Source organism: Medicago truncatula, chromosome 8 (assembly GCF_003473485.1).
Source record: "Medicago truncatula cultivar Jemalong A17 chromosome 8, MtrunA17r5.0-ANR, whole genome shotgun sequence".
Lineage (NCBI taxonomy): Eukaryota > Viridiplantae > Streptophyta > Magnoliopsida > Fabales > Fabaceae > Medicago > Medicago truncatula.
The window spans coordinates 15,471,297-15,484,428 of record NC_053049.1 but is presented as its reverse complement, the minus strand read 5'-3'; the positions used below and the strand labels follow the sequence as shown (position 1 = coordinate 15,484,428).

At 33.3% G+C, this 13,132-nt stretch overlaps 1 protein-coding gene across 1 annotated transcript; it reads left to right on the top strand.

Moving 5' to 3' along the window:
- Positions 1-4,754: 4,754 nt before the first annotated feature.
- On the top strand, positions 4,755-12,294 carry LOC11429529 (retinoblastoma-related protein). Its single transcript, XM_003627913.4, has 17 exons — positions 4,755-5,028; positions 6,787-6,891; positions 6,978-7,120; positions 7,202-7,298; positions 7,421-7,467; positions 7,565-7,754; positions 8,032-8,098; positions 8,270-8,449; positions 8,533-8,729; positions 8,817-9,693; positions 9,915-10,077; positions 10,198-10,270; positions 10,721-10,897; positions 10,972-11,248; positions 11,335-11,456; positions 11,647-11,762; positions 11,852-12,294. Exons 1-17 carry the CDS (start codon positions 4,933-4,935, stop codon positions 12,000-12,002), a joined length of 3,078 nt encoding a protein of 1,025 aa, XP_003627961.2. The 5' UTR covers positions 4,755-4,932; the 3' UTR covers positions 12,003-12,294.
- The last annotated feature ends 838 nt before the right edge of the window (positions 12,295-13,132 follow it).

The following is a 13,132-nucleotide window of genomic DNA, read 5'->3' as shown; positions in this document are numbered from 1 at the left end:
ACGATAAAAAGGTGGTTGCAACAAAGCTGCGATGCATTTTCCATCCTGTGGGCACATATCAAGATTATAGGCCTACCACTTCAATCAATCTTTGTATTGCAGTACTTATAGCTCTTCAGAACCGAGTAGGTTTCTGAGAATCTTGATTCTGATTATTGCTTTGTTCTTTCAAGGGTGAAATCCTCTGAGTGTTGGTGAAATAGAATCTTTGTTTTGAGAATCTTTGTTCTTTCACAAACCTAAAGTCCTTTGCTAAGCATTTGGTGAAATAGAATGATCAGAATAATAGCACATCCTCAAGGATAAAATCAAAGTTGGTCTACCAAGCATTAACATTATTCAACTATGCTTCTTCAGAAAAACATTATTGAACTATGGTCTTGTTGTGGAAATTACAAGCTTCTAAAATTATTGGTAGAAATTAACCATTGCAAATATGTATCTCTAGCACATTGTAGATTCCTTGTTTAGACTAAAGAGTATCTTAGCATTACTAGTGAAACATATCAGGATCAACCGAATAATGATTGCAAATAATGATTCCTTGTTTACACTCAAATCATGTGGATATATTTTAATTAGGAATCAATCTATAACCAATGATTTTTTATTTTTTTTTAACAAGCCAAAATGGAAAATAACATTACCAAAAGTGTTTTATCTGGCATAAGATGTGCAAAGAGAAACAGCGAAAACAGTTACAAAGTCAGGTCATGGGTCCCTGAAAAAGGAACAACGCAATGAAGAAAACAATAATAATAATAACATTACATCAAAACACTCATGCATGATAAAGGGTGCTGCAACCACTCATGGATGCTGAAAATAAAAGCCTGCATATTGGATTTAAGCCAAAAGTACGATTGCCGTTTAACCTTGTCCGCCATGCAGTGGGAATCCAAAAACTTGTGATTAAAAACTCTATTGTCACACTCCTTTCAGATAACCCAAACGCAAGCTAGCCAGATCATCCGAAGGAATGAATGAGAAGAACTTGGTAATCCAGCAAGATGCCCGAACTGAAGGAGATGATCACGAGCCTCAAAAGGAGCGATGCAGGAGATGTCGAGCCACCGGAGAACCAAAAACCACACGCTACTTAAAGTGTTGCAGCTAAAGGACAAGTGATTTGTAGTCTCTAGAGACCCACACCCCCTTCACAAACATATTGTCGTCAAGCTAAAGTATTTGTCGCCGCACCAAGTTATCTTTAGTCGGAAGACGATCACAGAGAAGTCTCCAAGCAAACAAAGAGACTTTTAACGGAACCTGTCTATGCCACACATCGTCAAACAGACCACAATCAGGATGATCGGTTTCCTTTGTGAAGTAATGGTAAGTTCCTCTAACAGAGTAGCCAGCAATAGGGTCAAGAAGCCAACGCCACCTCTCATGAACATTATCCTACAAAATAATAGTATGCAACAACACCCCACACTCCAAAAGACTCTCCTCCTCCTAGGCCTCCTCCACTATAACAACGATATTTTGTGCAATTTGATTGAAGACGTGTGTAAGATAAACCACACTAAGAGTGCATAAAAATTAATCTTATAAATTATTAGAGTAAATTTCTGATATAATCTTCATACATAAATAGTGTAAAAAATTGTGTACCTCAGCAAATTACAACCAATTATGTGTGTAATATTTAAAATAGATAGGAGTAAAACTAAACGTAATCAATGGTCTATCAATTATTATCAATTCAAGGTGTAAAAATTGTTTACACCAATAATGTATAAATTAAATTTATTAAAAAATTTCATATCATTAAACAAATAAGATTAATTTCGAAGCACTATGTTATAATCGTATCTAATCATATAGACAAGTAATATTTTTTAAGCTAATTCTTAATACCTCTACTAATTTTAATTAATATGATTGAATGCATGTGTAAAAATATTTTATATTATCGGTCTATATGAATTAAAATTCGAAATTTATTGGTTGTTTTTCAATTCAAAAAATTTACAAACTTGCAAAATTATCTATGGTTAAAGACTTAGACTTTGTTTGGGAGTTTGGAGGGGAGGGAAGGGTTTTGAAAAAAAGGAAGGAGAAATAAAAGACATTGGGATGATAGAGTTTGGGGGTTAATTTTTTTATTCATAATATCAAATACCCCTCAATCCAAGGAACTCAAAATTATACTAGAGGAGGGTTTTTGGAGGGATTATATGAATTTTTCAAATTAAATCTATGTTGTTATAATATTCTTAAAATTATAAGTATATTAATCATAAGTGTTAATTTATCATTCTCTAAAAAATTATTCTTTCAAAAAATATGAAAGATTTTTTATTTTCCTATATATTTCCCACTCCCAAAGCGCTCATTTTCCCTCTGTTCCAAACTCTCAAACAAAGCATTCCTTTGACATGTTTAATCCTAATTCTCGGTCGTAATGTTTTTTCGTGTATTTATTTCTTTTCTACTTTTGTATCTTTGAGGACTTATTCTATTGTTGAAATTGGTATAAAAAGTAAAAAAAAATGAAACAATGAAGTAGTGTTTATTGTTAACTTCGCTATCACTCTTCTAGTGTTACTCGTGCTCGTTGTTTGGAAGCGTTAGACCTTATTGATATTTTGAGTTAATTGCTGATCATTAGAAATTAATTAATTGTTGTAGCTATTATAATCAAAATTATTGAAAGATTTTTTAAATTATATGTAGTCTTAGTGTTTATTATTATAATATGTTGGATTATAATGAAATTTCTCGAAAGTGCGAGAGAATTGGACTAACTTCAGATTATGAAGTGAACTAGTATAATTTACTTAATTGTGTCGTTTATCTTTTTCCTTAATTAACTCTTTACATACGTGCACATTATCTCCCATCTAATCATAAAATGGGTCAACACTTTTTAGTTACATGGTTAATTAATTAGTTAGTTGAATTTGTTACTTAACTAACAAATAACCAATATAAATAGGTTGCAGTCACATTTTTTCATTCACAAATGAGAATTGGTACAATAAAAATACTTTCTCTCTTAATTTCATCATTTATATCTTTTTCAACCATTCTTTATACAAATTGTTTGCATGGTAAGAAACAATAGTTGCGCTAACAGAGCCCCCACCTCTCAAATCTATTTAATTCATATTTTTAAGGAAATCTATTCAATTCATGTAATAGTAGAATAATCCTCACTTATATTTAAAGTGATTTTTACGAAACCGTGCCAAAAGTGAGTATAGTGTATTAGTAGCTCATCAATAAGCAATAAATAAATCAATGAATTCAAGTCATAATAGATTAAATACCGTTTATTAAAAAAACAAACATGGATAGAAATCAAATACTAGGAGTTACAAAAACAAGAAATTAAATTAGAAGATACTTTCTCTCTAAAAATTATCACTTAATTATGTTGAACCACATATTTTATTTTTAACATTTCTTTTTTTACTAAAATAAACTATATTCATTTATTCAAATTAGTAGAGTATATAAGAATGGATTAAAATTCCTTTAAAAAAAACAAAAAGAATGGATTAAAATTCAAAATTAATAAAAGCGAAAAGTATTAATCTGCAAACAAACTAACAACTTTTAAAATGACAAAGTAAATACAATTAATGTGACAAAATCAAAGTGACTGAAATACTCATGCATTCAGATATGCAACGTTTAAGTTTAAGTGATGATCATTTAATTGAACATTGATAGATTAAAGTTGGCTAGTCATGTCAAACCAAACAAACAACTTACCAAAATGGGAAATTAGCCAACGCTGCACAAAAACGATGAACAAAGAAAGAAACGATGCACTAGGACGACAAAATAAATTTTTTATTTTTATCTAAAAACCATTTATTTAAATTAAAAGAGAGAGTGAAATAAAGAACGACAATTTTAGACCCTCAATAAAAAAATAGAAGAGAGAACCAGCAAGAAAAACTACAACCACTTGTTCGAGAGGTAGCGTTAGTGTAATTTATTTATTTTTTCATATTTTTAGATACTTTTTTTTTTCACATTTTTAGATACTTTATAGGGTTAAGTATGTTTTTGGTCTCTATAAATATGTAAACTTTTCGTTTTAGTCCTCCCAAAATTTTCCTTCAACATTTAGTCCCTATAAAATTTTCAATCTTCACTTTTGGTCCCTCTTTAAAGTAAAATCATATGTAGAATTCATATTATTTAATAAAATTTTCCAGGAAAATTCGAAATATTATAAGAACCACTTCAAAAAAATTTGAGAATTTTTTAACAAAACGTGAATTTAATATGAATTTTTATATTTTTTACGGTTAAAAATTTATATTTAATTTGTGTTTTGTTAAAAAATTCTAACTTTTTTTAGGAATTTTTTTTAGAATATTTTACACATTTCTTCCAAATTTTATTAAAAAATACAAAAATTAAATTTAAAATAAGGACCAAAAATAGTGATTGAAAATTTTATAGGGATTAAATGTTGAAGGAAAATTTTAGAGGGACTAAAACGAAAAATTGACATATTTATAGGGACCAAAAACATATTTAACCCTACTTTATAAATTACTTTTTGTTGGGAACGAAAAAACCATATACTAAGGTAAGAAAACGAAACATAGTAAAAAACATAGAGAGACAAAAAACCCAGTCAAACAACACAAAATCCCTATCATACCCCTAATCCACATCAGCCTTACATTAGGCGGGAAAAACCTGTAGGACATAACATATGTGGCGCCAAAACACAATCTTAACCTTTTTTTAATAATAAAAAAACATTATTATTAAATAAAATTAATATGTTTATTCTCTTTTCGTGAGTTTCTGAGATTTCTCTGTTCTTATTCCCCCCTTTCCTTCATCCTAGGGTTTCTCAATTTCACACCTAAATTGCGATTCCTTGTCAAAATTCACCCAATTTTCGCTCGAATTAGGGTTTCTACTCACTCGATCTGTGTGAATTAGGGTTCTTTCATGAGTCCTTCAGCTGAAACGGAGATGGAAGATACTAAGCTTTCTGTTGTCGAAAATGGTGACCAAGCTGTTTCTCGTTTTGCTGAGTTTTCAAAGGTGATTGCTTTGTTTTAATTTTCATTTTTCGTTTTCTGGGTCAGTTTTTTGATGTGAAATTAGTTTAATTAATGTTTTTTTTGGTGTTGTGTTTTTATTTTGTTTGAGCTGATACTGTTTGTGAATTATGTTTATAAAGTTTTGATCTTTAAGTTTTTTAGTTTGTAGGGTTCGTTTGTGATTTGAAGAAGTGAAATGAAATTTGTTCTTTTTGTTTGTAAACCCTAAATTGAATTATTATTGAGAGATAAAATGCATGTTAAAATGTTTTATTGATTAATCGATCGATCTTCACGGAAAGATAGGTGCATAGATTTTTTTTTTGGGTTAATTAAGTTTTTAGTCCCTATAAATATTCACAGTTTTGTTTTTAGTCCCTACAAAATAAAATCACACTTTTTAGTCCCTGTGACATTTTCCTTAAGCATTTTAGGGACTAAAAATGCTGATGGAAAAATTTTATAGGGACTAAAAATGCTTATGAAAAATTTTATAAGGACTAAAAATGTTGATGAAAAATTTTTAGGGATTAAAAAGTGTGATTTTATTTTGTAAGGACTAAAAACAAAATTTTAAATATTTATAGGGACTAAAAACTTAATTAACCCTTTTTTTTTTGTGATTTGAGGCATTTTTTACATTTTGGTGTATGATAAAGTTGAGTTTTTTATTATTCCTTTTTGACTTGGTTAAATTAATCAGACATGTTTTGGTGATAGTATGTGATGGAGAAAACTTAGGGAGCAATTAATCACCAACCCTTCCAAGGTCATCAATTTAGCAGATCAGCAACCCTTCCTAGGTCATTAATTTAGCGGAAATGAATGTTTAAATTCAGAAAAGTTTGTCCGATTTATTGATCTGTCATGTACTGTCGGTTAATGTGGTTGAAAAATTGTGTGGTCGGGCGTTTTCACTTTGTGATTAATCGGTCTGCATTGATTTGTTGGGAGTCTTTCTTTTAGGATCACTATTATTAATTGATCTGTCGTTTCCGGTTCTTTTGTGTTATTGGGAGGGGAGTTTGACATCGGTTACCTATTCATTATTAATTTGTTCCAGAAAGAGTTTATGGTACAAATCAATAGTTGTGAGTAGCATTACTAATTGCATCTGTTGTTTGAAACATGAAACTCTTAGCTTATTTCAAATAACGGATGGATTACGAAGGAAAGTCATGCTGCCCAATTAAGCGTTGGCTATCCCTTCACACCCCAGCCCTTCATTTTTTCGCCAAGTCCTGTCACTAAGCCACATGTGTTTGGAAGCTTGCATTATTTTCGGTCAACTCACTCCATTTACTTGCCATACCTTCTCATTATGGCTATGCTCTGCTGTATCCTCTGTTGCACAACAATTTTCTATGTGTATGCCAGACACCAAATAGGATAAATGTACATGTATGGTTATTACTTGTGTTTAGACAGATCTAATGAGTTTTAAACTGAGGTTTTTTATTCATTAAATTATACATTGATTGGCTCTGTTTAATTGACAGTCTTTTAGACAGATAGTGAAGATGACTTAAAAATGTGCTTGTGGTTGATGATACAAAAATATTAAGTACTAACCCTTATTTATACTATCCAAAGATTCCAAATCCTAATTAAATAGGGAAACAAATTATGATAATATCCAAGTAAAATGGGAAACTAATATCGAGAGACACTGCAAGATAGGAAAACAATCCTACGAGATAATATAATATTTTTGTGACAGGATAATTTTTATATATTTTAACTCTCTCTTTTGTTGCAGAATGAGCTAGCATTGGATGAGAAAAGCTGTAAAGAAGCAATGGATCTGTTTGGAGAAACCAAACATCTTCTCATGGCAAATGTTTCATCAATGGGAAATGGAACGGTACGTATGCACACAACTCTCTAGTATGAAATCCATTTGTCATTGAAGTTTTTATTTGAATTCATGAGGTTTATAAATATTTTCAGATAGAAGAAGCAGAGCGGTACTGGTTTGCTTTTATTTTATACTCTATCAAGAGGCTGACTCAGAAAAATGAGGAAAGTGAAAAAGAAGAGATTGAGAATACCGGTCTTACCTTGTGTCGAATATTGAGAGCAGCAAAGCTTAAGTATTTTTCTGACCTTTATCTAGTATCAAAGTTTGTAGTTTGGTCTTTTATTAACTGGTATGTTTATCTTGTATTGAACAGCATTGCAGATTTTTTTAAAGAACTTCCTCAGTTTGTTGTCAAAGCTGGTCCAATTTTAAGCAATCGATTCGGCTCTGATTGGGAAAACAAGCTTGAGGTATTGACTAGTCTGAGAATCACGATTGTATTTTTGCCAAGTTAATTGTGATTATATACTTTTAAATCCTTCAAATCAGTTATATACTTAGCTAATATTTTATGTTGCTATGTTTATATTAGGCAAAAGAGATGCATGCTAACACTATTCACCTGAAGATTCTTAGCAAGTGAGTAGCCCAGTATTTTTTATGTTTTTTTTTGCAGTATAAGGTTGCTTGCTTTGATTATAGTTTGCTTTACATCTTACGACTTTGATTGTGCCAGGTATTATAAGCGTGTATTTGAAGAGTTCTTCGTGTCAACTGATGCAAATGTTGAAAATAAGTCGTCTGTTACGGGCCGTGTATCTGAGTGCCATCGTTTTGGATGGTTACTTTTCTTGGCCCTTCGTGTACATGCTTTCAGCCGTTTTAAAGACTTGGTGACTTGCACCAATGGTTTAATTTCTATCATGGTCAGTTAGATTCTTTTGCAGTCTTTTAGTCTTTTTCATTAATGGAATATCCATGAAGTGGTTTCATATATTTTTTTTCTGTTCACATAAAAATGAGTATAAATTCAATTATTGGTGTCTGTTTCACTGCTGAAATTTTGCACACTTGAAAATAATTGTTTGAGCATTGATATTTTTAATGTACATAGATAAATTCAATTTTTCCATTTTTTTCTGGTTGTAATACTTTTGAGGTGAAGGAAACAATTTCTTATTGTTCTTGGTGTATCTGTTACAGGCTATCCTAATTATTCATGTTCCGGCTCGTTTTCGGAATTTCAACATTCACGACTCTGCACGCTTTGGTAATTTCTTTGTTACACCTTCCTGCATTTTGATATTATACTGTTATTGTTCTGTATCTTAGGGACATGGTATTTGCACACATACACATTTAATTATAATTATAAGGTATTTCAGTGGTGGGCTTAAATGTGGATTAATTTTAATTTAAGTCCATTCAAAATTTCTTGCAGTTAAGAAAAGCAGTAAAGGTGTGGACCTCCTTGCTTCACTTTGCAACATATATAACACTTCAGAAGATGAGTTGAGGAAAACCATGGAGCAAGCCAATAATTTAGTAGCAGATATATTGAAGAAGACGCCCTGTTTGGCATCTGAATGTGAAACTGAAAACCTAGAGGATTTTGATAAAGGTTTACTTTCCTTTGCCCTTTTATCATTCTATGCATCAGGATTCCAACATATGATATCTCTAACTGTTGTTTACACTTTGTAGATGGTTTGACTTATTTTAAAGATCTCATGGAGGAATCATCTCTGGCGTCTAGTTTGAATATCTTAGAAAATGATTATGATCAAATGACTCGCAACAAGGGTGAACTGGATGAAAGGTTATTCATTAATGAGGATGACAGCCTGCTAGCTTCAGGAAGTTTGTCTGGAGGTTCTTCAGTTTCAGCAGGAGGTGTAAAGGTATGTCTCATTAAAAATTTCTTCTAAATTTCTTGTTCCGTCTTGTGAAGATAATACCTAAAATAATCTATTAATTGTGTTCTGTAGAGGAAATATGATTTGATGATGTCACCCGCCAAGACCATTACAAGTCCACTTTCACCCCAGCGCTCTCCTGCATCCCATGCTAATGGCATTCCAGGTAGCGCAAATTCAAAGATTGCTGCCACCCCTGTAAGCACAGCAATGACTACTGCAAAGTGGCTTCGAACTGTCATTTCTCCACTTCCATCAAAGCCGTCACAAGAGCTAGAGCGATTCTTGACTTCATGCGACAGAGATATTACTAGTGAGGTAGTACGCAGAGCACAGATTATATTACAAGCTATATTTCCTAGTAGTCCCCTTGGCGACCGATGTGTAACTGGAAGCCTGCAAAGTGCTAATCTCATGGACAATATATGGGCCGAACAACGAAGATTAGAAGCCATGAAGTTATACTATAGGTTGTTGGCAACAATGTGCCGAGCAGAAGCTCAAATACTTGGCAACAATTTAACTTCACTGCTCACTAATGAGAGGTTCCATAGGTGTATGCTTGCATGTTCTGCAGAATTAGTCCTGGCTACTCACAAGACTGTGACAATGTTGTTTCCTGCTGTACTGGAGAGGACTGGAATAACAGCTTTTGATCTTAGCAAGGTGATAGAAAGTTTCATTAGATATGAAGAATCTCTCCCAAGAGAATTGAGGCGACATCTTAATTCATTGGAGGAACGGCTTTTGGAGAGCTTGGTATGGGAAAAAGGTTCTTCGATGTATAATTCATTAGCAGTCGCTAGACCTGCCCTTTCTGCAGAAATCAATCGGCTTGGTATGTTAGCCGAACCAATGCCATCATTAGATGAAATTGCAATGCAAATTAACTTCTCTTGTGGAGGACTGCCTCCTGTGCCTTCCTTGCCTAAGCCTGAGACTTTGCCTGGTAAATGATTCTCTTTTATAATTTTAAATTTTTAAGTCATGTTTCCCCTGTTTTCATATAATTTATGTAATTCTGTGGTGTCGTTGTCACTGTTATCTATAATAATGCATGCATGATTTCCTTCATCCTTTATATGCATCCATCCCTCCCACGAATAGCACATGTTGAAAGATACACATTTCTTACCTTAAGTAACACATCTATCAACTGATTGATTTCAGCTCAAAATGGGGATATGAGATCACCAAAGCGGCTCTGTACAGAGAATCGAAATGTTTTAGTGGAACGAAATTCTTTTACTTCACCGGTGAAAGATCGGCTTCTTCACTTAAGCAACCTTAAATCAAAACTACTCCCACCTCCTTTGCAATCAGCATTTGCCAGGTATAAGTCTGACGAGTCTTGAAGCAACATTCTTTATAAATTTGCTTTATTTCAAATTTTCACCACTTTAATGTTGGTGCATTTGGTTACTGTGCTAAATGTTATATGCATTCCTTGCAGTCCAACAAAGCCGAATCCAGGAGGTGGAGGAGAAACATGTGCAGAAACTGGGATCAGCGTCTTTTTTAGCAAGGTATTGAGCCTTGAGAGTACTGTTATACCCATTTGGTTGTAAAATACGACTTGCAAGCTATAGGTGACATAGTCTTCTGTAAGGGTTCATTTGATAACTTTCTAGACTCTGGAATTGGGTGGGCTCAAATGAAACACTTTTGGTCTGAAACCGTATTACCTATTTGTTCAATTGGGAAAGACATTGATCTGTTATACCCAATGTTATTTCATGAACTACTGTTTGTGTTTGTCTTTCATGTTTAGAATGTAAGTTGCATTTAGGAATTGGATGGTTACATTTTTTTTTTGAAGAAGAATTGGATGGTTACATTACATCACACTTCCATGAGTAACTTTATGCTGATGGCTAGCTCTTCTGATATATGTTTATTTAATTTAATAGTTAAATATTTTGTTTCTTCACTAAGTCATTTTAAACATTTAATTTTCTGTTACCCATGTTTTCTAGATTGTTAAGTTGGGAGCAGTCAGAATAAGCGGAATGGTTGAAAGGCTACAATTATCTCAGCAGATAAGGGAGAATGTATACTCTCTTTTCCAGCGAATCCTAAATCAATGGACATCTCTCTTCTTCAACCGTCATATTGACCAAATCATTTTGTGTTGCTTCTATGGAGTAGCAAAGGTTTCTCTTAAATTTTAGAAACTTGAGTGTTATATGCTTTGATTACTTTTTTCTCATTCTATTCTGTTTTGCAGATTTCACAACTGAACCTAACTTTTAGGGAGATTATATACAACTACAGAAAGCAACCACAATGCAAGCCACAGGTTTTCCGTAGTGTATTTGTTGACTGGTCGTCGGCACGCCGTAATGGGGGATCTAGACATAGAACAGGACAGGAGCACATCGATATCATTTCATTTTACAACGAAGTTTTTATTCCCTCTGTAAAGCCACTTCTGGTTGAACTTGGCCCTGGTGGAGCAACTGTGAGAAGTGATCAAGTACCCGAAGCTAACAACAAAAATGACGGTACTTGCTTATTCCCCAAGTTACTTTCAATTATATACCTGCTACGTAGTCCTGCATCCGTGACACATTTGCTGTACTCTTTGCAGGCCATTTAGTTCAAAATCCGGGATCTCCTAGAATATCACCTTTCCCAAGCCTTCCTGATATGTCCCCTAAAAAAGTGTCTGCCGCACACAATGTGTATGTGTCTCCATTACGGTCATCTAAGGTACCAATTTATTTGCTATAATTGATTTGGACTACTTTGTTTGAGAAAGGGGGTTGGGAAAGGAGGGTGCTTGGTTTGGTAATGACTTGTACTCAGTCTTACTGTATAAAACCAGCATCTAATTGAAATACAAAATTGTTCTTTTTTATATGGAGCATAATTTTATTCATTGGTTATGCATGTGTAACAGATGGATGCTCTAATTTCACATAGCTCCAAAAGCTATTATGCATGTGTTGGGGAGAGCACTCATGCCTATCAGAGCCCTTCAAAAGATCTGACTGCCATAAACAATCGGTTAAACAGGTATGCTACTCTTTCTGTCACTAAACAGGTATGCTACAAAATATATCAAATAAATTCTGTCCTTATTTTATTCTGTTTAAATTTTTCAGCAACCGGAAAGTAAGAGGACCCCTCAAGTTTGATGACGTCGATGTGGGCTTGGTTAGCGACTCTATGGTTGCAAACAGCCTCTATCTGCAGAATGGAAGTTCCGCGTCATCATCGGGTGCACCGTTGAAGTCTGAGCAACCTGACTCTTAAATTGAATGATGTGTACATTCTACTTGTCTCTTTTCTGATACTGAGTTCATACTAGGTGTTGGTGGCTTTTGAGACAAGGGGCTATGTACGAGCGGTGGGATTGTAGAATGCCGCCTCTAACCCTTTGTACTTTTGGTGTATTGTTAGTTTTTAGTGCAAATTGTAGGTCTTACTTTCAAATAGTTAAAACAATAAAATGTTTTCCTTTGGTAGATTAAACACAATCTTTCTCATTTTTAAAAGGAAACTAAACTCAGAATAATGCTGAGAAATAAGATATGTTTACAACTCATAACCATGTTTTCATTGATTATACGTGTTGGAATTTTAAGTTGCAAAAAATCTGTATCTATTTTTCGAGCCTGAAAGTCTAAGTAACATTAAAATTACACTCATTATTAACCGTTGATTTGGTTGATCTAGTGGCTACGATATAACCACTCTAAGTATTAACGTGACATTCCAACTCCTTTCTCGTTGAAAACTCAATTGGGTGCTTCTTTACGTCTCAGTTATCTGTCAGAACTTTCATCAACCGTCTCTTTTCCTTTGATTCATTAGAAAAATTTATACATTATTTGCAAAGGCAAAAGGATTTGGAATTGGTATCTGATCAATGAAGTCAAATTATTGCATTTTGGTATGTGTTAGAGAAGATAATCAACCGTGTGCATGGGATGTCAAGCATCACTTATTGTATCAAAAGAAAAGAATAGACACGTATGAGCTATAGAATCTTTTGACAATAATCGCAATCATCTTATGGCTAGTGCCAAAAGTGTTTAACTGATTTGAGAAGGTTTAGTGAAGAAGGTTTGCCTACTAGAAAGGTTGTGACAATGTTTAACGATAGTGATTTAGGTTTTTTATTTTGTAATTCTATTTTTATGTAATGTTTATGTCTCTCACTCTTCCCAACTCACTAAATATTTTAAGAGCACAGTTGCTGAAAATAAAAGATTACGATAAGGGATCATTTTCATCAACATAGAGAGTTTCCCTATGTGTCCTGTTGCATCCAAAATAGTTTGGATCTGGGTGCTCACCTTTGGTACAACAACGGGCACTTGTCAAAGAAGAACAAGCATGCAAATTTTTAGTTGACCAGTCTTTGTGAATGCCAGAAACCC